The sequence below is a fragment of the Pogona vitticeps genome, chromosome 2 (assembly GCF_051106095.1).
Source record: "Pogona vitticeps strain Pit_001003342236 chromosome 2, PviZW2.1, whole genome shotgun sequence".
Taxonomy (NCBI): domain Eukaryota; kingdom Metazoa; phylum Chordata; class Lepidosauria; order Squamata; family Agamidae; genus Pogona; species Pogona vitticeps.
This window is the reverse complement of record NC_135784.1, coordinates 220,091,129-220,115,488: the sequence shown is the minus strand read 5'-3', so window position 1 is coordinate 220,115,488 and position 24,360 is coordinate 220,091,129. Positions and strand designations below refer to the sequence as shown.

Below are 24,360 nucleotides of genomic sequence, written 5' to 3'. Positions count from 1 at the left end.
GGAAGATAGGAGAGCCTGGCGTGCTCTGGTCCATGGGGTCACAAAGAGTCGGACACAAATAAACGACTAAACAACAACATGTGTCTTCATGCAAATTGTACCCCCCCATGTCGTACCTGTATGTTGTAAGTACAGTGGTGCCTTGCAAGACGAAATTAATCCATTCCGGGGTTAATGTCATCTTGCGATATTTTCGTCTTGTGAGCTGCAGTTTCCCATAGGAATGCATTGAAATTTAATTAATGTGTTCCTATGGGAATTTTTTTTAAAAGTCACTTACCAGTTAGGGAGCTGGGGAAGCACCATCAGAGGACTGGCAGGGGTTCCCCTCGCCCAGACCGTCACCTTAGGAGGTCCCCTGGGGCTTCCCTTGCACCATCGGAAGACTGGCGGGGTTCCCTCTGAGCGCTAAGCAGCACTTGCAGAGGCTTGTACAGCACCATTTTTGAAGATTGTGCTCCGAATGGAAAAAGGAAAAAAAAGAAAGCCTTTTTCCATTTGGAGCCTTACCAAAGGCAGGGAGCTTCCCTTGCACCATTGAAAGACTGGCGGGGGGGGGGCTCCGGTCGAGTGGTGCTTGCAGAGGCTTGTCCAGCACCATTTTTGAAGAGTGCGCCATTTCTCCCTGCCTTCGGTATGGCTTTTAATGGAAAAAGGGGGGAAAGCCTTTGTTACTTCAGCAAGCCTCCAGCACCATTTTTGAAGAGCGCACCCTTTCTCTCTGCCTTCGGTAAGGCTCCGAATGGAAAAAAGGCTTTCTTTTTTCTTCCTTTTTCTGTTCGGAGGTTTGCTGAAGGCGGGGAGAAAGGGTGCCCTCTTCAAAAATGGTGCTGGGCTAGCCTCTGCAAGCGCATTCGTCGTGAGAAAAACGGCCATAGGAAGAATCGTCTTGCGAGGCACCAAAAACCTCGCCGGACCATTTTGTCTAGCGAGTTTTTCATCCGGCGAGGCAATCGCCTTGCGAGGCACCACTGTAAATGGGAAGGCGAGTGTCTCCCAGCCTTCTACTCAGTGAATGCTTATCTCAGGCCAGGAATAGGATGCATGGATGGTGGCAGATTTTCCTCCCACTGAAGACCAGCCACCTACTTTCTCCAGCTGCTGAGGGTGCAGCAGAGCCGAGCGGGAAGGAACAGTCCATGTTACAGTGGGGCTGAGTTTACAGAAAGTGGTTAGGGGAGCAAGAATCACAAGTTTTAGCACAGCTGTGGGGATGACAGCAGCAGCAACCTATCCCCAGTCTTCTCCCAATTTTAATATTAAATTTTTAAAATAAATTTTGAACTGCCATAGGTAGAATGATATAGCGATAAAATAGAAACTGTTTTTTTTTAAAGGAGGAGTTTGGACCGATGGGTATTCTGCAGTCCAAAACCACCTTTATTTGGCACCTGTTTCAGCAAACCCTGCAGACCTCCCACAGACACTTTTTACTCCCAACACATGCATTTAGACATCCCAAAACGAGTTTTAAAAATCATCACTAGAATCAACTTAAAATAAACAACCCCCTGGGTGCTTTAAAAAACTTGCTTTCCAACCAAAAAGGTGAGCACTTGGCTGTACACTCTATATGCATATATTTTTCAATTGATTTCAAGGATGCTAAACCCAATGCAAAACCAAGAGCATTGTGACATGTAGCCAAGCCCTAAGTTAGTATTACTTCTTGTGTTTGACTTCTAACTATTGAAATATACATACAACCTTCATTTTGGTCTGTTCTGAATTCAGCTGTTCTGTCAACATTGGAACCATAGTGGCCAGTTTCTGCTGCAGCTTCCTTCTACCCACTTTTATTAACAAAGTAATACGGCATAATTGTTAGCAATGTGGAGATCCTTTGGGGACTCCTGATTTTCAGAACTATTGTGGAATGTGAAAATAACAAATTGTCCATCATATCCTAACATTTTTAAAATCAAAAAAGATAATGTCATACTGGAATCATGAAGTTTAGAATTCTAAATATAACCTAATGTGAAAATGTTATGTTTGGATCTAAATAAATATGTAGCTGGTTTTGAATATGGAAGAGAAATCAGGACCTGAATTACACATATAGCATCTCTCTGCTTCATTCTACTTGTCAAAATTCACACAGAATTTGTTAGATACCATGTGGATAAATTGATATAAAAATGAATGAATTCATTTGTCACACCCAAACCCTTGTTCAATTCCTGCAATTCAATCCAAATAATTTTGTTTGGCTGACAGAAACCTCCTTTCATTTGTGGAAATGAGTTAGATCTCACTATAGTTCACATGCTGGCGAATCTGACATAATTAGTGAAAGGGGTGCAAGTTTTGCAAATTTCAGTAACCTTTGTAGCCCCAAGAGGTATTGCTCCACAAGAACTGTCCCCCATCCGAAATCTACCATAGTAGGTTTGCAAGTGAAAAGACAACTCTGCAGAGGGAAGGGAAGGAATCTGCCTCCCTTTTGCCTTCATTTACAGGATTTCCTGGAATTCCAATCGATGAAACTCTGGATTCTCTGTCTCTCTCCACATTTATGCCTTCATTCAAGTGACGTGTAAATGCTATCTAAAGGATTAGAGATCATTCTTTCACCTTAAATACTCTTATGTACAATGTTCTAATACACGGTGTTCTGATACAATTCTTTCATCACATTCCATTTAATCCACTCCTCTTTTAGAAAGATGGCTAATGCATTGATATATAATTATTTTTTGTGTAAAGCCAAGGTATATATCTTATGCTAAATATTTTGTGTTAAAACAAACAGCAGAGTAGTTCACATATTTTTGACCCTTTTCTTCCAGCTATAAAACGTTCCCTAGGCTAGATTTAAAACTATTTGACAGACCACAGGAGCTCAGGCTTTCATTCAAGAGACATCCAGCTGGTGGCAATGTTTCCAATAGTCCAGCACTAATGGCGAAGAGGACAAAACAGGTCAGTTTTGATTTTAAAATGTTTTGTGACTATAATGTATAGATGCATAGAAGTAAGTAAACATGCACCCTTCTGGATGTTGTTGAACTCCCATCAGCCAAGATGAGGGTAGCTGGCAGTTGCAGTCTCACAGTAGGTCTAGTATAAGCCTAAGGGCAAGGATTGCCTTGTTTGTTTTTTATCTGCAAGTCTTTGGCTGAAGATCAGGATAAAATGCTTTAGATCAGTCATTCTCTCACATACACACACCCCCTTTTTTTTGAAAAACATAATATGAAAGATAGAAAAATATAATATGAAAGAAATATAGGCCAAATCAGGGCTGTATAAGTTACATAATGGACCTTATAAGATTGTGTGTGAAAAACTGTTTCCAGTATGTAAGGTAAAGGTAAAGATTCCCCTTGCCATTTAGTCCAGTTGTGTACGACTCTAGGGCACATTGCTTATCCCAGTCTCCAAGCCGTAGAGCCAGTACTTGTCCGAAGACAGTTTCCATGGTCACGTGGCCAGTGTGACTAGACACAGAAGGCGGTTCCTTTCCCACCGTGATGGTACCTATTTATCTACTCGCATTTACATGCTTTCGAACTGCTCGTTTGGGAGCAGCTGGGACAAGCGACAGGAGCTCACTCCATCACGTGGATTCGATCTTACAACTGCTGATCTTCTGACCTTGCAGCACAGTGGCTTCTGCGGTTTAACCTGCAGCGCCACCATGTCCCATTCCAGTATGTGCCCCCCTTCAAAAGTGCCAGGAGACCATATGGCCCTTGTTGAGAATGGCTTATCCAGAAGAGGAGAAGGACTGAGACCTGAAAGCTCAGCAATGGCTTCAGAAATGACATGCATGAAACGCACACATATCCCATCTTTCTGCATTGCAGATATGACATGCCACCTGATCATTGTTAATATTTTGGTATACTTTTCTGTTCTGCAGGAGATAAAAGCAGCTCATAAGCAAGCTAAGAGATACTACACAAATCCTCCACAGTGGGCCAAGTGTCTCTTCAGTCATTGTTACAGCTTATGGTTCATTTGTCTCCCAGCTTATGTTAGAGCATCCAATTGCAAGGTCACAGCTTTACAGCAAACATATGAAGTACTCATCAAAATGAAGAAAATGGATGTAGAACCTTTAGATGAAGTAAGTTGAGAAAATCGCTAAACCTCATGAAGAGATGTGAATATATTCAATCTGTATTTATTTATTTAATTAATTAATTACTTTTTATACTGCCCATCTAACCCAACTGTTACTCTGGGCAGTTAACATGAATAATAAGAGCATAACAAAAACATTACACAATCAGTGCCAGCATAAAATAAATAACATATTAAATTGAATAAGGAACAATTAAGACATTTAGAACATGTAAACCATTATTAAGAAAATTAAAGAAGGAAGTAATTAGATGAAAGACTAGTGCACTCTGGTCTTAATTGGGGACCTCTGAAAGGTCTGTCAGAACAAGAATGTTTTAAAGAGCTTTTTAAAAGACATCAGGGAGGGGGCAAGGTAGATTTCAGGTGGTAAATCATTCGTCGTGTTCAGTACACTCAGCCAGCCAGCTTGCAAAGTGCATGTCGGATGGGCAATCCCTGTTCTGCCATGTACTGAGGGCCCAAAACATTATGGTTTTATCAATACCATCACCTTTCTTTCATTATGTTCTCTGTCTATATTTGAGCTATCCATGCATGGGTTAATGCACTTCAGGTTACATGTTGTTAAAAAGACAAAATTCAGATAGCCTTCTCTCAGGGGACAAAGTCTTCCAAATCCCGCTATCAGACACATACAGTTGTGCCTCGACTTACAAACTTAATTGGTTCCGGAACTCAGTTGTAACTCGAAATGGTCGTAAGATGAAGTACCATTTCCCATAGGAATGCATTGAAATGCAATTAATCCGTTCCGGCCGAAGAAAAAAAATCACCAAAAAAAATCACCAAAAAACCCTGCAAGTCTCATTGGAAACGTGATTAATTCATTCTGGCCAAAGGGGGGGGGGGGGAAGCAAACAAACCGTGCAAGATCCTTCGGAAATGGGGGGGGGGAGTAAAGGAGAAAGCAAACAACTATGCAAGACCCTTCAGAAATGCAAAAAAAAGCAATGCAGAAAGCAAACAAACCCTGCAAGACCCATCGGAAATGGGGGAAAAAGCCCAAAAAACAAACACTGCAAGACCCATCGGAAATGGGGGGACTCAAAAAGCAAACAAACCCTGCAAGACCCATTGGAAAAGGGGGGAAGCCCAAAAAACAAAACCTGCAAGACCCATCACAGCATAGAAACATAATCCCACCACCCAGCCCAAAATACGCCGCAAAACCCACCCAAAACAGTTTTTAAAAAGTAGAAAGCAGCACCCTACCAGGCAGTCCAAAGCCTCCTCTGATCGCACACTCTCTAACTGCTGGGGCAAAAGAGCTACAAAGAAGCAGCCTCTTCGCCACCAACGTTTAGCAATTTGAATTCCCTGCCTTTTTTCCCTGCCTTTTTCTGATTGTAACTCAAAACTCTGATCGCAAGTAGAAGCAAATTTTTGCAGCCAGAACTGGTTGTAATTCGAAATGGTCGTATGTCGGGACATTCGTACGTTGTGGCACCACTGTATTCAGAAATCTGTTTTTCCTTTATCAGACTATTTCATAATTTTAGGTCCTTCTCCCCCCCTTAAAATGTAATATAAAAAGACAGATTAATGATTAGATGAAATCTTCATGTCCTGTGGGAAAGTAACATTAGCAGCTCCTTGATGCAGAAAAAGGAAATTGTTTCCAGCTGGTTGTCTTAAATCATCTGTAAACTTTAAACACTCATTCTAAAATTATTAGTCTTCTCTTCCACTTGGACTGTAATGGGGAATTCAGTAACCTTGGCCATAATACCTCATCAAGGATTGGATAAATTCCCTTGCATGATGAGTTTACCTTTTTTAATTTCAACCTATTTTAACTAAAAATATTAAAGGATATCCATGTAGATGCAGATGCTTAATTTCATCTATGAGAGAAAGAGAGAGATTTATGGGTGTGTATTGAGAGTGTCAAGTTTGGCAAGTTGAGAAACATTTGAATAATGCTACTGTTGTTACCTCCTCAGTTTTGCTGAGGTAGTTTGCCCAAACCTGAAACAAAGCACTGTAAATCCCATTAGCCATAACATGGTTTGGAAATCAGTGTTTTAGATGGCGAAGGTAGCACATCTGCTTTTAAAAAAATGTATTGTTTGAAGTATGAAGGACTTAACGTTAAATGCATCTTAGTATAGTGGTGCCTCGCTTAGCGATTGCTTCGTTTAACAAAGAATTCACTTAACGATGTGTTTCTTCGAGGAATTTTCTGCATCGTTTAACCATGTTCTCTATGGGGGATTTTCACTTAACGATGTCCATTTTTGCTCATTTTTAAGTGTCTTAAAATGTTTGAAACCTGTTTTAAATGCTTGGAATCAGTAGTGCACCTTGTGAAACCTATGCAAACTTAATTTGGCTTTGTTCTGAGTCTTCGTTAATTTTTGGTGATTTTTTGTTTTCCCCATTTAAATCCATTGAACGGACACCAAAAATTAACGAAGACTCAGAACAAAGCCAAATTAAGTTTGCATAGGTTTCACAAGGTGCACTACCAATTTCAAGCATTTAAAACAGGTTTCAAACATTTTAAGACACTTAAAAATGAGCGAAAACAGACATCGGAAAAGCTATTGAAAAACATTGAAGCTGACTCAATGCTTTTCAATGGCTTTCCAATGGGGGAAACATTGTTTCACTTAGTGATGTTTCCTATGGGGATTTTCGCTTAAGGACGGTAATCCGTTCCCATTGGAACGGATTAACTGGTTTTCAATGCATTCCTATGGGAAATGGTGTTTCGCTTAACGATGTTTTCCCATAGCGATGTTTTTTTTGGAATCAATTAACATCGTTAAGTGAGGCACCACTGTACTTAATATTAAGTTTACACTTAGGTATGTTGACACACATTACTGAACACTCACTGGACTAGATGATAATGTAATTGGAATAATTTCATGTAATGTACATATTAACTGTGGTATGCTTCATGTAACTATTTTTAGAAAGGATTGTGGCGGCTGTCACATATGTCAGATATTTCTTGTATTCTGGTGTGGCACTGGCTTAGACTAATACAGTGTGCTTTTCTCTCTGTTTTAATAAACAAAATTAAAAAGAACCTGCCCACCCACACCCATTAGGAAGCAGGGAAGAGTCAAGAGGTCCAAAGTTCCTTTCATTGTAGAATTCCTTTCTCTTCTCTTTCTTATTGTTTGTTATATGAATATTCTTACAGTACCAGAATTCTGTAGTTTATGCTATCCATTTACTCTAATGAGTCCAAAGAATCCTTCTGCCACTACCACAACATAGATTGCAGTTTAGTACAAATTAAAACAGGCTGCAGCTATGTCCAATGGCTTCTCCATTGGGCTATGCTATGTCCCATCTCCCATGGCTGATGGTGTTGAGTATAATAGTGGCCATCCATCCATCCTCATGTGATACCACAAGACACTGTATGCCACATGGTGATACTACCAGAGCTGGGCATCCAGGCATAGGACCAAGACCTCTTATCCAGGATGAAAATGTCAGGTGGTGCAGTGGAGCCCTGCTGTACACAATCATGTGCTGCAATATCCAAAGGAATTGAAAGAAAGAAAATGAAGAAAGAGAAGACATTGTGAAAACTGGTGCCTCCTTCACCACCACTGTATTGGTAAATTAGGTTAGTTAGAACAGATCCCTCTTATTTTTTTAACAACCCGGGTTGTTAGAGGATTAGCACTGATGTGCCTAACAAGCTGTGTAAAGAGTTCTGAAAAGACAGACCCAGGGGATCTTTCAATCCTTTCCTGATGAGTGTGGGTGGACAGAGATCCCTTTTTGTTTTGTTCATTAAAGCAGAGAAAATCATCTGCTTGTTCCCTTTCCCTATTTCCCAAGCAGTGGGAAGAAAATTAACAGGGCCTTATCCTTTGTTTTCCTGGGGGAACAGGAATTTGCAAGAGACCATGGGTCAAGGGTAGAAGAGGTGAAGGCATGAGAGCAGTCTAGATCAAGGCCTGAAAGCATCAGTTATGCCACAACAGTTGCCAACACTCTTCAGATACTTGCTTTCAGTGCAGCAAGCAGCTCACTGATTTGAACTAGGGATTGCTCATGGTGGCATGTTTTAAACCCATATTCTTCAGCTTTATATTGTAGAGCAAGCGGTGCCTCCTCAACTAGAGTGGTCGAAATGACTAGATAGGCGGGGTATAAATACAATAAATAAACAAACAAACAAACAAACAAACAATATATTTTTGAATGTTTTGCTAATTTAATTTTTTTTCTTCCTTAGCTGATTGCTGAGGCAGAAAGATTATATCCTTCTCTATGTTTCTCAGACACAATCACTGCTGATGCTTTGGTCGCTTTAGATTATAAATAAACGATCATGTGCTTTATTAGGTTTGCTATAGAGTTGTAATGCTGCTCTGTGGACTTTGGGGCCATCCTGTTCTGGCTGTGAGGGTCCTCTTTGAAATGAAAAGTGCTGGCATACAACCAAATGCAATCACGTATGGTTACTACAACAAGGTAAGCAAGCAATACAAAATAAAAAATACGTATTTGGAATAAAAAATCCCAACCTTCCTGATTAGGTTTGTTATTTTTGCTCACTGCCTGAGTACTGGGGCAGTGATGTGAAGTCTCATCAATCATGTTGAAACTCCTTGGTGGGACCTTTGAGAAGAGGGCATTGATGGCCAAGGGCTCAGATTTGAAATATTGACTGATGAGGCAGTCAGCAGCTGAAGTGGGAGATAGAGGAGAATGTGTGTTCAAAAGTTTGAGGAAAGAGGATATTGTTAATTAGAAATACATTCCTGTAAGGTACAGGAATATGGTGCATTCAAAAGGGAAGAAGGTTGTTAATATTGTGAACTTGGACAATGGAGCAATAGAGAACCTATAAACAAAAATTCCCCACACTCCTCTGGCCAGGGGGAGGGGGGCTTCAGAGTTTGAATTTTGTATAAATAAAGTATTATATGATTAAGGGTATAAAATGTAACCTGGGAAATATAATTATAATGTAGGAGTTTGAACAGTAATTAATTGCTGGTAGAAGTTACTTCAGGACAAAGAGATATAACTTTGAAAACAGAAAAATAAAAAAGTAGCAGTTAGAATAGCAATATACTGAATTAGAGGCAGAGCAATTACAAATCTTCCATTAATTTTCATGGAAATTGGCATTAATATCAGAGCCTATGGAAAAGTCTCTTAGACTCACAATGATAGCAACTTGAATAGAGAATGCATGATGTTTGCTACCATAGCAGACTGAGGAAATTAATTGAATCTGGTAGCTTAGGGCAGAGAAAAGAAAAGAGAGAATGCAATTGTTTCCTCTTATAGTGGACCCTCTACTTACGGAATTAATCCGTATTGGAACAGTGGCTGCAGGTCGAAAAGTCTGTAGGTCGAGTCTCCATTGACCTACAATGCATTGAAAACCGATTAATCCCGTAACCGGCTGTTTTTGTTCCATTTTTGTTCCATTTTGGTTTTTTTCTGGTCTGTAGGTCGATTCTCAAGCTGCAAGTCGAACCTAAATTTTGCGGCCAGAGAAGTCTAACTCGAAAAGTCTGTAAGTCGAGCCATCTGTAAGTCGAGGGTCCACTGTATCAGAGAAAGTTTGCTTGGATAGCAGAGTCTGAGATTTTGCATTGGCCTTCTGTTAGTGGAATCTTCAAGCTTAGCAAGAATATGTAAACAATAGATTAGAATATATAAAAACTTCTATGCTTATAAAAGGGCTGGTGTAATGTAAGCAAGTTGCTAGAGCTGGTGAAGCCATGTGAGCCACAACAGAGTCATGCCAAGCCAACATGAGAAGCTGGAGGGAGGAAAAAGATAATGGTAGCTGCAGAGACAGCAGCATATAGGCAACACACAGAAATTATAGATTTTGCTCCATAGATTTTAACTGGTAGATGGCTGGGGGAGCACGTAGAAAATATAATGTTTTCCCATGTGTGTGTCCAAATATGCTACAAGGCTAAGAAATGTATTTCTTCTTTTATTGATTTAACTTTTTTAAAGATATGTGCTTTATGAATCTGTAAAATGTTATATATTTTTTAATATTTTATTATATTTTTTCTACTTTTTGATCCGTTGCAACCAGAGTGATTTTTTACAATATATTCCATTCATTTAATCTTATCTTATACTCTCTAACATATTATTGATCTAATCTATTCTACTTAAATTGATGTAGATTTCATCCAGGTATAAAGAGGTTCCCTTTTATTATTATCCAGTCTGTCATTTAGTATATCTGCCAAAATATCCATTTCTGCTAGTTCCAAAATCTTCTCAATAAATTCCTTCTTTGTCGGGACCTCTGACATCTTCCACTTACTGGCATATACGATTGTAGCTGCCATTATCAGGTGTAAGGTCAAGTAGGTCTTGTTTTTTTTTAAGTATAAGTGGTGTCGCTAACACGGGTTCGAAAACACACGTGTAAGCTTGGACAGAGAGCAATCAGGAGTTTGCACATGCTAAAATGGGCTGAATGAGTCCAAATTCAGCTAGCCATAATACAACACTCCTTCTCGCAGGTCTGCCCACATAAGAACACCCTGGTACTCTCAGATATTATTGTGAAAAGGTCAAGTGGGCTTTGTAGTCCTTAGACTTAACTTGCACCACTGACAGGACTCTAAGTAAGCTAGGCCGAGGCAGCACTCTCAGATGACCCTATGACAAGTGTGTACTGTTCAGAAAACCAATTGAGTTTTATAATCTTTATTTTATTAAAGAAAAAGCATGTTACTAAGTATCAAAGCCAAATTAAACCAAAACAAACTAGCATTGTGCTGTTTAGTTACAAAGATGTAGTGAGGCAAAGAAAACATGAAAAATAGAAAAGTATTCAAAAACCCAAAAAGCCATTAAAAAGAATAAAAACAGTTCCAGTCCAGGAAATCATTAATAAAAACAAAATAATCCAAATAGGTTATAAAAAGGCTATAGTCCTCAGTGATATAGAATAAAAATCCCTTAACAAAAGTAAAAATCCCTTATATGTCCCATAGTCCTTAGTAAAGAAAAATCCAGTAAATATACCATAGTCCTTACAAAATTACAAGAGCATAGTCCATATGGAGTATCCCAAGAAAAGAAGTCCATAAAGAATATTCCATAGAACAGTCCATAGAAAATAGTCCATGCACAGTCCTTAGGAAAAATCCCATAAGTCCAAAAGTAATCCAGCAAAGCATAGGAACCAGTCCATGTAGGTAGGCCACCAGCCTGTCTCGAAAGACATTAGGGTGAGTCCCAAATGGCTGAAGAGTAGGTCACGAATGACTGAAAGGTCGGTCTTGGAAAGACAATGTCCATAGAGAAAAAGTTCCTTTTTCAAGAGTAACTGGCAAGGGCTTAATGCACCTTCCCACGATGTCATCCAATCAGAGTATGTTACTAGGCAAACAGTCCTGTTGCACCACATGACTTCTTTCTCATACACAGCAATGTTATTTGGGTTTACTGTGGTTTATCAAAGAGTCACAACAATTCCCATCTATCTAATCACACAGAGTCCTTTCTCAGGCTTTCGGAATAACATTCTCTCTGCTCGCCTAGAAAACAACTTGTCAGCATAGCAAAGATACTTTATACAAAGAAACAAAATGGAACCTCTCTGGCTTATTTCCTAATTACAAAACCCATATGCCTTTAAAAGATTTTAACTCAAAAACCCATCTCATCACAGTAAGAAGCTTTCTGGTGTCAAAGCAATTTTAACCGCTAAAATTTTCTCTATCATTTCATGAATCATTTTCCAAAATTCCTTGGCTTTGTTGCACATCCACCACATATGATAGAAGCTCCCTACATTCTTTTCACATTTCCAGCACTTATTAGAAATATTTTTATACATTTTTGTTAATTTCTCTGGTGTTAAATACCATCTATAAAACATTTTGTATATATTTTCTTTTAGATTTATAGATTTTGTCATTTTAATATTTCGTTCCCTAATTTGTGACCAGGCACTTAATTCTATATTATGTTCTATATTTTGAGCTCATTTTACCATGCAGTCCATCACAATTTCATCTTCCATTTTTTGCTCCATTAAATTGTTATATAAACCTTTAATCAATTTTTCCTCTGAATCCAGCAACCCCTTATCCAAAGGTATTTTGTCTTTCTGAAACCATATAGCTTTATCTTTTACATATGTTGATTTCAACAAGTTTATTGACCACCAGCCTAAGATAATACCTTGTTCTGCCAGTTCATCTTTGTTTTTTAGATTAAAATCTCTTATCTAATATTTTGGCATATCTCTCATGTAGACGGGAACGTGTGTGGTTCGGGTGCGTCTTTATCTCTTCTTTGAAGAGTACAGCAGAGTACGGCGCAGATAAACGACCACAATACTGCCTTCTCGGTGGTGTATTTACAAATAATTTACAGTATTTACAGGACATACATACAGCTTTGTATCATCAACAGCATCAGCATACAGTGTTCAAACCGACAGAGTGACACGCAGAAATTGAGTAATAGAGGAGAGAACGAACAGTGTTCTCTGACTACTTTTATACATAAGTCCAGCCTAGTCTGTCCAATCATAAAGTGGTGATCTCATCTACTCAGGTGTGTTCATCAAGTATTGCAGTGCAGTTGCATCAGCCAGGTCTAGAGGAAGTGATGTCATCTGTCTTGTTCTGTGCACACATACACATATATCAATTTTCAGGCAATGAAAAAATATACCTTAACACTCCCCCTATTTTGAATTGCATGAATCCGTTACTTTTTAAACATTACACATTCCCATTGCATCTATGCACATTTCATGTTTCTGAGCACATAATGGTTTTGTTAAAATGTCTGCCACATTCTCTTCAGTGCTACAATACTGTAATTCAATTAACTTTTCTCTAATAGCTTCCCTCACATTATGATATTTTATATCAACATGCTTACTTCTGCTCTTTATTCTATCAGAATTAGCCATGTGTATGCATGTTGTATTATCCTCCATTATCTTTATCGTGTCATCAGTTTTGCATTGTAGATCTTTTATTAACTGCTTGTACCACATCAATTCTGAACATAATTCAGACAAAGCTGCAAATTCTGCCTCTGAAGTTGAGGTAGCCACGGACCCTTGTTTCCTTGACTTCCAACCAATTATGCTGTTTCCAAGTCTGACGACAAACCCAGTCATTGATTTTCTGTCAGTTTCATCGTTGGCCCAATCGCTATCTACATAGGCTGACAACTTTAAACTCTTTGATGCCTTCAATATTAAGTGGTAATTACACGTTCCCTTTAAATATCTAAATATTCTTTTCACACCTTGCCAGTGTTTTTCTTTTGGATTTGCCACATATCTACTAAGGATGTTTACTGACGCTGCAATGTCAGGACGCGTCCAATTGGCCAAGTACATTAAACTGCCAATTGCAGAGTGGTATAACTCTTGGTCCTCAAATTCTTTGCTTATTTCATCTTCTTTCTGAAAATCTACTACCATAGGTGTACTTACACATTTGCACTCTTCCATGTTATACTTTTCTAGCATTTGTTTTATTTTTAGTTCTTGGCTTAACTCAAACCCCTTTTCTGTTTTCTTTATTTGTACGCCTAGGTAATTTTGTATGGGGCCCAGACTTTTAAATTCAAATTTCTTTTTTAATTGTCTTTCAAATAGCTCTACTTGACTGTGGTCTTTGGTTATGAAACATAGGTCATCTACATAAGCAAGCAGTACATTCAACTCATTACCTACTTTCTTGGTGTACATGCAAGGATCCGCCAGACTGTTTTTGTAACCTAAATTTACCAATACATGATGTAAACAGTCATTCCAGTTTCTGGCGGATTGTTTGAGGCCATAAATGGATTTATTTAATCTGTATACTAATTCTGGTTTGTCACCTTGGAAGCCTGGTGCTTTCGCCATGTACAATTCTTCTTTTAAATCTGCATTCAAGTAAGCAGTAGTAATATCGTAATGGTGAATCACATAATTTTTGGCGGCAGCAAATGTGAGTGCAGCTCTTAGTGTTTCAGACCTAACTGCTGGCGAAAATACCTGGTCATAATGTTCAAATCTTTTCTGTGTGAAACCTTGTGCCACTAACCTTGCTTTATATCTGTAATTTCCATCATTTTGTAACTTCCTTTTAAACACCCACTTACATCCTATTACCTTGTTTTTCGCTGGCAGTTTGGTCTCAGAGAATACATTGTGTTTCTTCATGGACTTCATTTCTTCATCCATGGCCTCCATCCATTTCTTCTTTTCTAAATCAGGTAGCTTTAAGACATCTTTATAATTTTTAGGCTCAACATACACATTACATACTGTAACACCACCCAAACCATATCTTTGTGGTGGAACCCCTTTGTTAGCCCTCTGAGACCTTCTGGGACTATGTGTCTGATTCTCTGACTGCCTACTTGTGTGAGCTTCATGTTCTTCATCTTCTTTTCCTTCATCATCTGTAGCAGGCCCTTCTTCTTCTGCAGTAGCTTCTTCTTCTTCATCGACATCTGCCTCGTTATCTGTGGCATCTTCATCACAGGGTTCCTCATCTCGCATCTGTGTTCCTGTCTTTCTAATTTGGTTTCTTCTTGAGTGCAGAGGAATGTATAATTGTGAATTGGCATGTACTTGGTCCCAGTTCTCACCCTCATTGAAACTAGCAGACCTTGATATGATCACGCCCCTGTTGCCATCAAAAAACCTGTAAGCTTTGCTGTTTGGTTCATAACCCACAAAAATTAATTTTCTCGTTTTACTTTTACCTTTTCTTCGTAGCTGACTTGGTATGTGCACAAAAGCCGTGCACCCAAACACGCGTAAGTACTTCATACATGGCTTCTTACCGTATAATAGAAAGTATGGCGTTTCATCTATGGCAGAAGAATAGATTCTGTTAACAATAAAATTACTTGTGAGTATTGCTTCACTCCAAAGCCCATGTGGCAGTTTAGCATCTGCAAGCATTGAGTCTTTCATCTCCTGCAAAACTCTGTTCCTTCTTTCTGCTACACCATTTTGAAAGGGACTATAAGGGCTTGTCAACCTGTGTCTAATGCCTAGACTCTCCAACCACCTCTGAAACCTGTGGTTTGTAAACTCTGTGCCCCTGTCTGTTTGTAGCTGAGCTACCTTGAGGCCAAATTTTCTCTCTGTTGCAACCAACCATTTTCTGAATGTGTCAAAAACTTCTGTCTTAGACTTTAACGTATAACAAAAAGAAAATCTCGAAAAATCATCAGTAATTACCATACAAAATCTCGCTCCCCCTAGCGATGGTGGGAATGGTCCCATTAAATCAGTATGCACTAATTCAAAAGGTCTAGTAGTAATTCTATCAGTTTTCTTTCCTTTTGGAGCTATACATGTTTTACTTGCTTTGCAAACTGCACAGTCCAGGTAATTATGACATTTCTTCAAACTTACATCCCTGGCTAAGTGCTCCATCTTTTGTATTGTTCTAAAATTTGCATGACCCAACCTCCTATGCAACAAGTGTATGCAATTATCATGTTGTGGTCTGTTCACTTGCAATGTGTTTGCACCTTCATGTGCCTGGCTCTGTAAGAAATACAATTTATTTTCTTGCTTCACTTTTGCAATTAAAGTGCCCTCTTTCTTTATCACACACTCCTGTTTTTCAAAACTTACAGCAAACTTCTGATCTACCAAAGACGCAATAGAAATAATGTTAAATTCTAAACCTGGAGTGTAATAGACTTCCCTTATCTCAGTTTTCAATGCAGAGACGTACACAGTTCCTTTGCCTTTGACCGCCACCTGCTGGCCGTTCGCCATCGTCACATGCCGTAGATCAGATTTACCTATAAAAGAAAACATTTCTAAAGAATTAGACAAATTTTCTGCAGCTCCAGAATCTAACAGCCATCTAATCATTTCTGTTTTGTTGCTGCTTCTTGTGTCATTCGTTACTGAAGAGATTTGTCCCACGTTGTCTCTTCTTTGAAATCTCCTGGAGCCCTTTTTTCTGTAGACTCTATGGTCCGGAGGACTTCCGGTCACATCTCTATGATTTGGAGGACTTCCTGTTGTACCTCTATGGTTTGGAGGACTTCTTGTTGCATCACAGTCTTTCCGGAGATGATTGGTGGAACCGCACAAGAAGCAAGCTTTTGTCATCAGGACTCGCCCCTTTTGTTCTTCCGCGGCACGTCTGCTGGCTTCCGGATATCCATCCCGTCCAGCCTCCACGTGGCTTTGGCGTTTATTCATTTTTCTTTCCTGTAAATGCTGTTCCTCCTGCAAAATTCTACTCGAAACATATTCCAAAGTTAGCTGAGCATCTGTTAACGATTCCAAGCTTGTTATCAGCATAGAATAAGAGTCATTTAACGAGCTAAGAAGTATATAAACCTGCTGCTCTTGGGGAAATACAACGTTCATGAGTTGAAGCTGATTGAACATGTCTTTCATATTTTTTAAGTGCTCCGATGCACTCTGCCCCGGCTGCATTCTGCACTGGAACAATTTTCTGGTAAGTGCTATTTTTGTTCCAGTTGTTTCTCGCTGATAAATCCCTTTTAGTCTATTCCAGACCTCCCGGGCTGTTGTTAGTCCCTGTATATGAACTAAAATGGTATCTTCAAGGGACAACACTAAAGTTGCTAGAGCTTTCTCACTCTGCTCCAATTCCTCATCATCGGGCTGCGCTGGGGGGTTAATAATGTAGCGCCATAATGACTCTTTTCTTAGCAGCATCTCGGATTTTACTGCCCACGTTTTATAGTTCTGCTCATTTAGCCTGTTTATAGCCAGAGCACCAACTCCTGAGCTGTATGTTGCCATTGTCCTGTCTCTCTGAAGCCTTTTTGTTCTCTGTACCTTCCCCACAGACGAACTAGCTTCTGTCTCGCTGTCACTGCTCTCCTCCTCTTTTTTCATTTATTTATTCTTCCCACGTTGCACAACGTTTACTCACCACCTTTTATCTTGCGCAGCGGGAGCGTGCTGGGCCCATAACCTCTGTAGACGGGAACGTGTGTGGTTCGGGTGCGTCTTTATCTCTTCTTTGAAGAGTACAGCAGAGTACGGCGCAGATAAACGACCACAATACTGCCTTCTCGGTGGTGTATTTACAAATAATTTACAGTATTTACAGGACATACATACAGCTTTGTATCATCAACAGCATCAGCATACAGTGTTCAAACCGACAGAGTGACACGCAGAAATTGAGTAATAGAGGAGAGAACGAACAGTGTTCTCTGACTACTTTTATACATAAGTCCAGCCTAGTCTGTCCAATCATAAAGTGGTGATCTCATCTACTCAGGTGTGTTCATCAAGTATTGCAGTGCAGTTGCATCAGCCAGGTCTAGAGGAAGTGATGTCATCTGTCTTGTTCTGTGCACACATACACATATATCAATTTTCAGGCAATGAAAAAATATACCTTAACATCTCATTTGTCCCTTGGGGTCTTCTTGCCAAATCAGAGAATGCTTCTGGTGGAGCTACCCATAATGGTATCTTTCTGTAATGTTGTACCTTAACTGTCTTCCAGACCCATAATAAAGCTCTCCTGATCAGATGTAAATTAAATGTTTTGCATTGCCTATCATCTTGGTACCATAGGTAGGCATGCCAGCCCAGTCTTAAATCATGCCCCTCGATTTTTAAGAGTTTCTGATTCCTCTTCGTGGTCTCTGTGAATGCACACTAATGGGTTAACACTGCGCCTGCTAGAGCTTTGTGCTAGTCTGAGTAGGACTGCCCCCTCCCATCCATGAGGTCTGTCCGCCCTTCAGGCACCTCAGTTCTTTTTAACTGCCGCTTCATTAGGTCTCCTCCTAGAGCTGCTCCTCTTTCGCCATTACGATTCCGATACAAGAACAAAAATCCTTTTTTCCTCTCTTAGGACAATTTCTCCCATCGTTGTTACAGTAAGAGACTATATTCCCCCTCCTTCTACCCCTTTCCCCTCCGTTCTTCTTCCCTTCCCGCCATTTATTGCAAAGAAGCCTCTGTTTAAGAAGTGCGTCAAGTGCTTCAATAAGATCTCTCTCTCAGACGGCCATAAATACTGCCTTTTCTGCCTCACGGAAACGCCTCAGACTTCCTCCTGCCAGTTTTGTAAAAACTTTACCAAGAAAGCTCTGAAACTGAGAGAGCAACGTTTACGATCCTATCTTTGGCAAAAATCCCTCCAACCTCCAACCATGGATGCTCTGTCTACCGCTGAGCCTCCTTCACACCCTTCCGCTCTGACTAGCACTTCTCCGACCCCCTTTAAGGCTTGTCTTAGACTGAAGCATAAATCTAAGGCGCCTTCATCAGCCAAACCAGCTTCGGTGGTGCCATCGATTCCTCCTTCTGATTCCACTAAACAGAAGAAGAAAAAACCATATTCTCCGGCATGAGCCACCCCACTACCGGAACCCCAGTACAGGACCAAGCTACCATCTGCATTGACTCCTCGGAGGATGTGCTGATACCATCTGCTCAGCCTGAGTTTCCTCCGCTGGCTCAACTCCCAGTTTCACTAGTCGAGGCGGATTTGACCATGGTACCATTGTCTCCGCATTTGAGCCCTCCTTCGACCGATCGCTCCACGTCTGTGGGCGAGTCGGATTAGGCTTCTACGGTACCGCAAAACCCTCTACCACGTAAGAGGCTAAGGAAGGAAGGACACTGTAGCGTTCAGCCCTGCCCTCACCTGTCCGTCACAGCTGAGCAGTGGAAAAGCAGCCAATGAGGGAACGGAAGGTGGTGCTAAAGGGGGAGGGGCTGGGATATAAAAGGGTGTGTATGGAGTATGAGGGAGATTTTGTGAGTCTGTGGGCCTGTGAGCCAAAAAGTCAGTGAGAGTAGGGTTCTGTGTGTCAGTGAGTTCAGTGAGTGAGAGAGACATTGATTAGCAACTTGTGATTTACCTGTTATATTTTATTGATCAAATAAACAAGTTTAAGTTTCAAAGCAACACTTGTCTCATTAAATAATTGGTACTGAATTGGTATTGGTGGCAGCAACTAAGAGTGGAAGAGTGAGCACCTCCTGGAGGCCTGAGATAATAGAGGCTTCAGCGCGCTCGCTGCATAAACTGGTGTCCAGCGTGTGGGATACGTACTTGATCCAGTAACACCTTGGAGTAGAAAGGTTCCCAGAGCAGGAGAATATTTTAGTCAGGGAATCTGAGTGGAAGAATGGGTCACTTCCTAGGATTTTTTCAAGGGTAAAAAGTTTAGTGGGAAGGCTCTGAAACTCAGATTGGGAGACTAAGATAGGGACAGGCTCTGTGGAGACCATTTCTGGAATGAGTTTACCCCAAGCAGAATCTGTGACCGGTTGGCTAGCTTGTCCTGAGCTCAAAGGATAGAGTTCTGAGGGGACAAAGTGAAGGCCAAGGACAGATAAGCCAAGGGGGCTCTAGTCAGCTAAAACTAGGAAAGGTTGAAGCTGTTATTTAGGGTTATTTGGTGCCTGAGGCAGGGAGAGAAACTCTGTCTTTTGTGAAAGGGCTGGCTGGAAGACAGAGGCCTAGACACAGTAGCTTACCAGTGGATGAGTGCTGGGGAAGCAACTATATAACACAGACTCTCACTGAAGGAAAAAGTGTACTTTTTAAATTGGGGCTTAAAAATTGAATAAGAAGCCTGAATAAAGAAACATGCCTTCCACAAGAGGAAAGAAAGCTGGAAAAGTACCTACTGAGATGGCAGTTGGTTCAGATATAGAAAATGGGGAATCTGAGGAAGAAATTACCTCAGATCAAGAAAGGGATACCTCACGGGGGGAGGACTCTATGGAATTCAGAAAGTGGAAATTGGAGCAAGCTCAAGCACACGAATTCAGGTTGAAACAAATGGAGATAGAAAAAGAAGAAAGACAGCTAGAAATGAGACAGAGAGAAATGGATAGGAATTTAGAATTGGAACTGGAGAAGGAAAAAATTGCCTTAGAAAAGGAGAGAATGGCATTTGAAATTAGGAGGCTAGAGCTGGCCGCTCAAGCTAACAATAACAACAATGGCCGATCTAATTCTGAGGAGAGACATCTGTCCAAGGCAGACCTTAAAAGATTCCCAGTATTTAGAAAGGGGGATGACCCTGAATCCTTTATGATTATGTTTGAGAGAGCGTGTGAGGATTTTGAAGTAAGGAGATCTGAACGCATGATGGTGATGAAGTCTCAAATTAGTGGAGGCGTAGCGGACATTTATGCAGAGATGCCTGTGGAATTAATAAAAGATTATGATGAGTATAAAAAGTTAGTTTTTGCTCGATATGGCATCAATGCTGAGCATTTGAGACAGAGGTTCAGGGCTCTGACAAAGAAACCTGAAGAGTCTTACTCTCAGTTAGGGGCAAACGTGACCAGATATCTGGACAAATGGCGTTTACAGGAGGGAGTTGAGACAGTACAGGATCTTGAAAACATCATTGGACTTGAGCAGTTTTATTCACTCCTACCTGGAGAACTGAGGTATCTAGTCAGGGTCAAGAAACCCAGAAATTTGCAAGAGGCGGGGGAGACCGCTGATTTTATTTCCCATATTAGAAAACCAATCTTTTCTGAGGGAAAAGTTGTGAGGAAAGCTTGGGAGGACACAAATAAAAATCCCAGAGGGCAGTTTAAGAACCAACAGAAGGTTGGGGGCCATTTTGTAGGCAAACCCCCAGATTCTAACCAGATCAGAAACCAGAATTGGGAAGGAAAAGGAGTTAAGAGCTCTGGTAATGATCAAATGAACTTTAGAACTTGCTTTCGGTGTGGGGAAAAGGGCCACATTTCAACCCAGTGTGGTAAAAACAGAGAAGTTGGGCCACAAAAGGAAAATTTGCCTAAGCCTAAAGCTGTATACTGTTTACAACAAGACCAAGTTACCACTCAGAGGGAGGAGTTAGGTGCCATGGCAACCCATGCTGAGCTCCTTACACAAGCTAAGAACAGAGAACCAGATCTTCCTGTGGCAGAAATTAGGCATTGTTACCTGATTAAAACGAATCAAAATCTCTTTAAAACTTCTGGTGATAGTATTTATATTAATAACAATAAATATATGGCTCTGAAGGATTCATGCTCTCAAGTAACCTTATGTCATCCTGATATTGTCCCTCAGGAATACATGTTGAAAGGGGAAAGCATGACTGTTAAGGGGATTGGAGAAGCAGCTGTCATTCTGCTAGTCGCTGAAATACCCATCAGATATCAAGGGTGGGAAGGAAAATGGAGGGTTGGTGTAACTGCGCAATTGCCAGGGGCGGTTTTGATTGGGATTGACCTCTCTGAGCATGTGAAGAGAGTTTTAGTAATGACTTGTTCCCAAAAGGAAATTGAAAGGACAGCTGAGGAAAAAGATGAAATTCCTGTGGAGATAATGACAGACAATAGTGTCTCAGCTGAGGTAATACAGCTTAGTAATCCCCAAAACAATACATTTACTCAGGAACAAAAGGCAGATTCCACGCTGAAACGCTGCTTTGAAAACATTAATGAAGAACCATTAACCCCTGAAAGACCTGAAAGGTTCCTTAGAGAGAAGGACCTATTATACAGAGAGTTTTTAGTGAATCCCAGGAAGAGAGGGGAAAATCTTCAGAAGCAGTTAGTGGTTCCTTTAAAATATCGTCAGAAAATAATAGAAAGGGGACACTCAGACGTATTTTCTGCTCATTTAGGCATTACCAAAACTAAACAAAGAATAGCAAAGAATTTTTACTGGCCTAGGATGGGGAAGCAGATAAAAGATTTCTGTCAAAAGTGTGATGTGTGTCAATGGCAGGGGAATAGCAACGATAAGACTAAAGCAAAGCTATGTCCTTTACCAATTGTTTCTACCCCGTTCCAATACATTGGTCTTGACATTATAGAACCATTGCCCAGAGTCACCCAAAGGGGGAACCGATTTATTTTAACCATCATTGATTACGCCACACGGTACCCTGATGCTATTCCTTTGAGGAATATTGAGACTCATACGGTGGCTGATGCCTTGCTTAGTTATATGAGCCGTATGGGGTTCGCGTCTGAAATAGTTACTGACTTAGGATCATCTGCAAAGATTGTGGAAACTTTGTGGGATTAAACATTTCACTTCCACCCCCTATCATCCACAAACTAACGGCCTTGCGGAGAAATTCAATGGAACCCTCATGCGTATGATTAGGGCATACTCGGTAGAGAATCCCTACAATTGGGATCAGAAATTACAACTTCTCTTATATGCTTATAGGTCTATACCCCAAGAAAGCACTGGGTTCAGTCCTTTTGAGTTATTGTTTGGGAGAAAAGTAAGGGGACCCCTTGACTTACTCAAACAAAGTTGGGAGAAAATACAAGGATCTGATCCTGAAAATGTGATTTCATATTTAGACAACCTGATGAACACTCTAAAAAGAAATTTAGAGCTGGCTGCTATAAATTTACAGGAGCAGCAAAAGAAACAAAAATTCTGGTATGATAAGAAAGGCAGAGAAAGAAATCTCAATCCCGGAGATGAGGTGCTAGTACCTAGACCTCTCAAAGAGAATAAATTACAACTAAATTGGGCAGGACCATTCAGGATAATTTCCAAAATGAATGAAATTAATTATATCATCAAGGAGGATGGAGAACCAGGTAGGAGAGTGGTCCATGTAAATATGATCAAGCCCTACTATAGGGAGGAGAACCTGGTTCTGTTTGCCATGAAAGAAGCAGACAATGAAAAACAAGACTTACCATATTGGGAAGGGAGGGGAAAAGCAAAATATAAACCTGAAGTTGTCAAGAGTTAGTCCTTTACTTTCCCCTGAGCAACAAAACGAAGTGAGGGCCTTGGTAATGAAATACCAACAGGTCTTCTCCAGCAAACCAGGGTTAGCCAAGGGAGTGGTGCACAAGATTGATACAGGGGAAGCACCTCCACAAGCGGTCACTCCTTATAGAGTTACTGGGCCATATGTCGATAAGGTGTGCAAAGAGCTGGACGAAATGCTGAAGGAAAACATCATTGTTCCTTCATCCAGTCCATGGGCTGCTCCTATAGTGTTGGTGGACAAACCGGATGGCAGTATCGATTTTGTGTGGACTATAGGAAGCTGAACCATGTAACCAAGCCGGATGCATATCTGATGCCCAGATTAGACGACCTAATAGAGACCATAGGGGGATGTCAATACATATCCTGCCTAGATCTAACGAAAGGGTTTTGGCAATTGAGAATAGACCCCAAAGATCAGGAGAAGACAGCCTTCTGTAGCCCTTTTGGTTTATATGAGTTCCGTGTCCTGAGTTTTGGATTGAGAAACTCACCAGCAACTTTTCAGAGACTCATGGACAAGGCACTGCAAGGGCTTAGTGACTTCACGGTGGCTTACATTGATGGTATAGGGATCTTTAGTCATACCTGGAAAGATCACCTGTATCACCTGGAGACAGTGCTGCAGAGAGTGAAAGCAGCTGGGCTAACAGTGAAAGCTAGCAAATGCTAGCTGGGTAGCCCCGAACTGAAATATTTAGGCCATATAGTAGGGGGAGGTAGAATTAAACCCCTAGAAGCCAAAATTGAAGCTATTAGCAACTGGCCTAGACCCACCACCAAAAAAAGATCAGATCTTTTCTAGGGTTAGTTGGCTATTACAGATGGTTTATACTCAACTTTAGTGATATAGCAGCTTCTTTATCTGACTTAACACGCAAGAAGAGTGCAGATAGTATCCAGTGGACCAGCAGCTACGAGGAGGCATTCGCGAAGCTGAAGGAGGCGTTGATGACCAATCCAGTCTTAAGAGCTCCAGATTTCCATGCATCCAACACCGGGTTAGGAGCCGTGCTGAGCCAGAAGGACGACAGTGGAGAACTTCATCCCGTGGCGTACCTAAGCAAAAAGCTGCAGGCGGGCGAGAGACATCTCTCTACCATCGAAAAAGAATGTCTTGCAATAGTGTACGCTCTTCAGAAACTCAAGCTATATATAAGGACTATAAAAGCCAACAATAGCAAACTGATGAGATGGGCCTTGCTTCTACAGGACTTTGATTTCGAGGTACGTGTGATTAAAGGGACTAAAAATGGTGCTGCAGAGACCCTCTCAAGAAGACCCGAAGACTAAATAAGGAATAAAAGGACTCTAGTATAATGGTGAAAGCAATAAAATGTTTATATACACATTATCAAATGTTATATGCTGTGTATCCAAAAGAAATTATATGTAAGTATTTTTAAGTGTTATGGTGTGTTATTAAGTATGCACCTGTATAGACAATTGAAGTGTTAAGGTATGTAATGGAACTAGTAACTGGATTGCAAAGTTAATGTATAACATGCAGGTAAGATGTTGAATTATTGTTTATGTACAAATGTTGTGGTAAGTTTGAGTGTAATGTTGGGATGAT

The 24,360-nt window shown here is 40.5% G+C and overlaps 1 protein-coding gene and 2 long non-coding RNA genes across 12 annotated transcripts in view; 1 reads left to right on the top strand and 2 right to left on the bottom strand.

Moving 5' to 3' along the window:
- The window catches only part of DENND4C (DENN domain containing 4C), a 202,377-nt gene that overhangs the window by 136,478 nt on the left and 41,539 nt on the right, over window positions 1–24,360 (top strand). For all 10 annotated transcript variants that reach the window (XM_020790381.3, XM_020790378.3, XM_020790382.3 and 7 more), the window contains 3 exons: window positions 2,793–2,925; window positions 3,869–4,075; window positions 8,413–8,541. In XM_020790381.3, coding sequence (XP_020646040.3) covers window positions 2,793–2,925; window positions 3,869–4,075; window positions 8,413–8,541 — 469 coding nt within the window. The remainder of the gene's footprint in view (window positions 1–2,792; window positions 2,926–3,868; window positions 4,076–8,412; window positions 8,542–24,360) is intronic.
- On the bottom strand, window positions 8,876–18,521 carry LOC144586564 (uncharacterized). The gene is made up of 2 exons (XR_013541448.1): window positions 17,445–18,521; window positions 8,876–12,312 (listed from the first exon to the last, which is right to left on the bottom strand). It is a non-coding gene; the product is annotated as an uncharacterized LOC144586564 (long non-coding RNA).
- Window positions 12,409–16,042, bottom strand: LOC140704407 (uncharacterized). Its single transcript, XR_012083587.2, has 2 exons — window positions 14,192–16,042; window positions 12,409–12,698 (listed from the first exon to the last, which is right to left on the bottom strand). It is a non-coding gene; the product is annotated as an uncharacterized LOC140704407 (long non-coding RNA).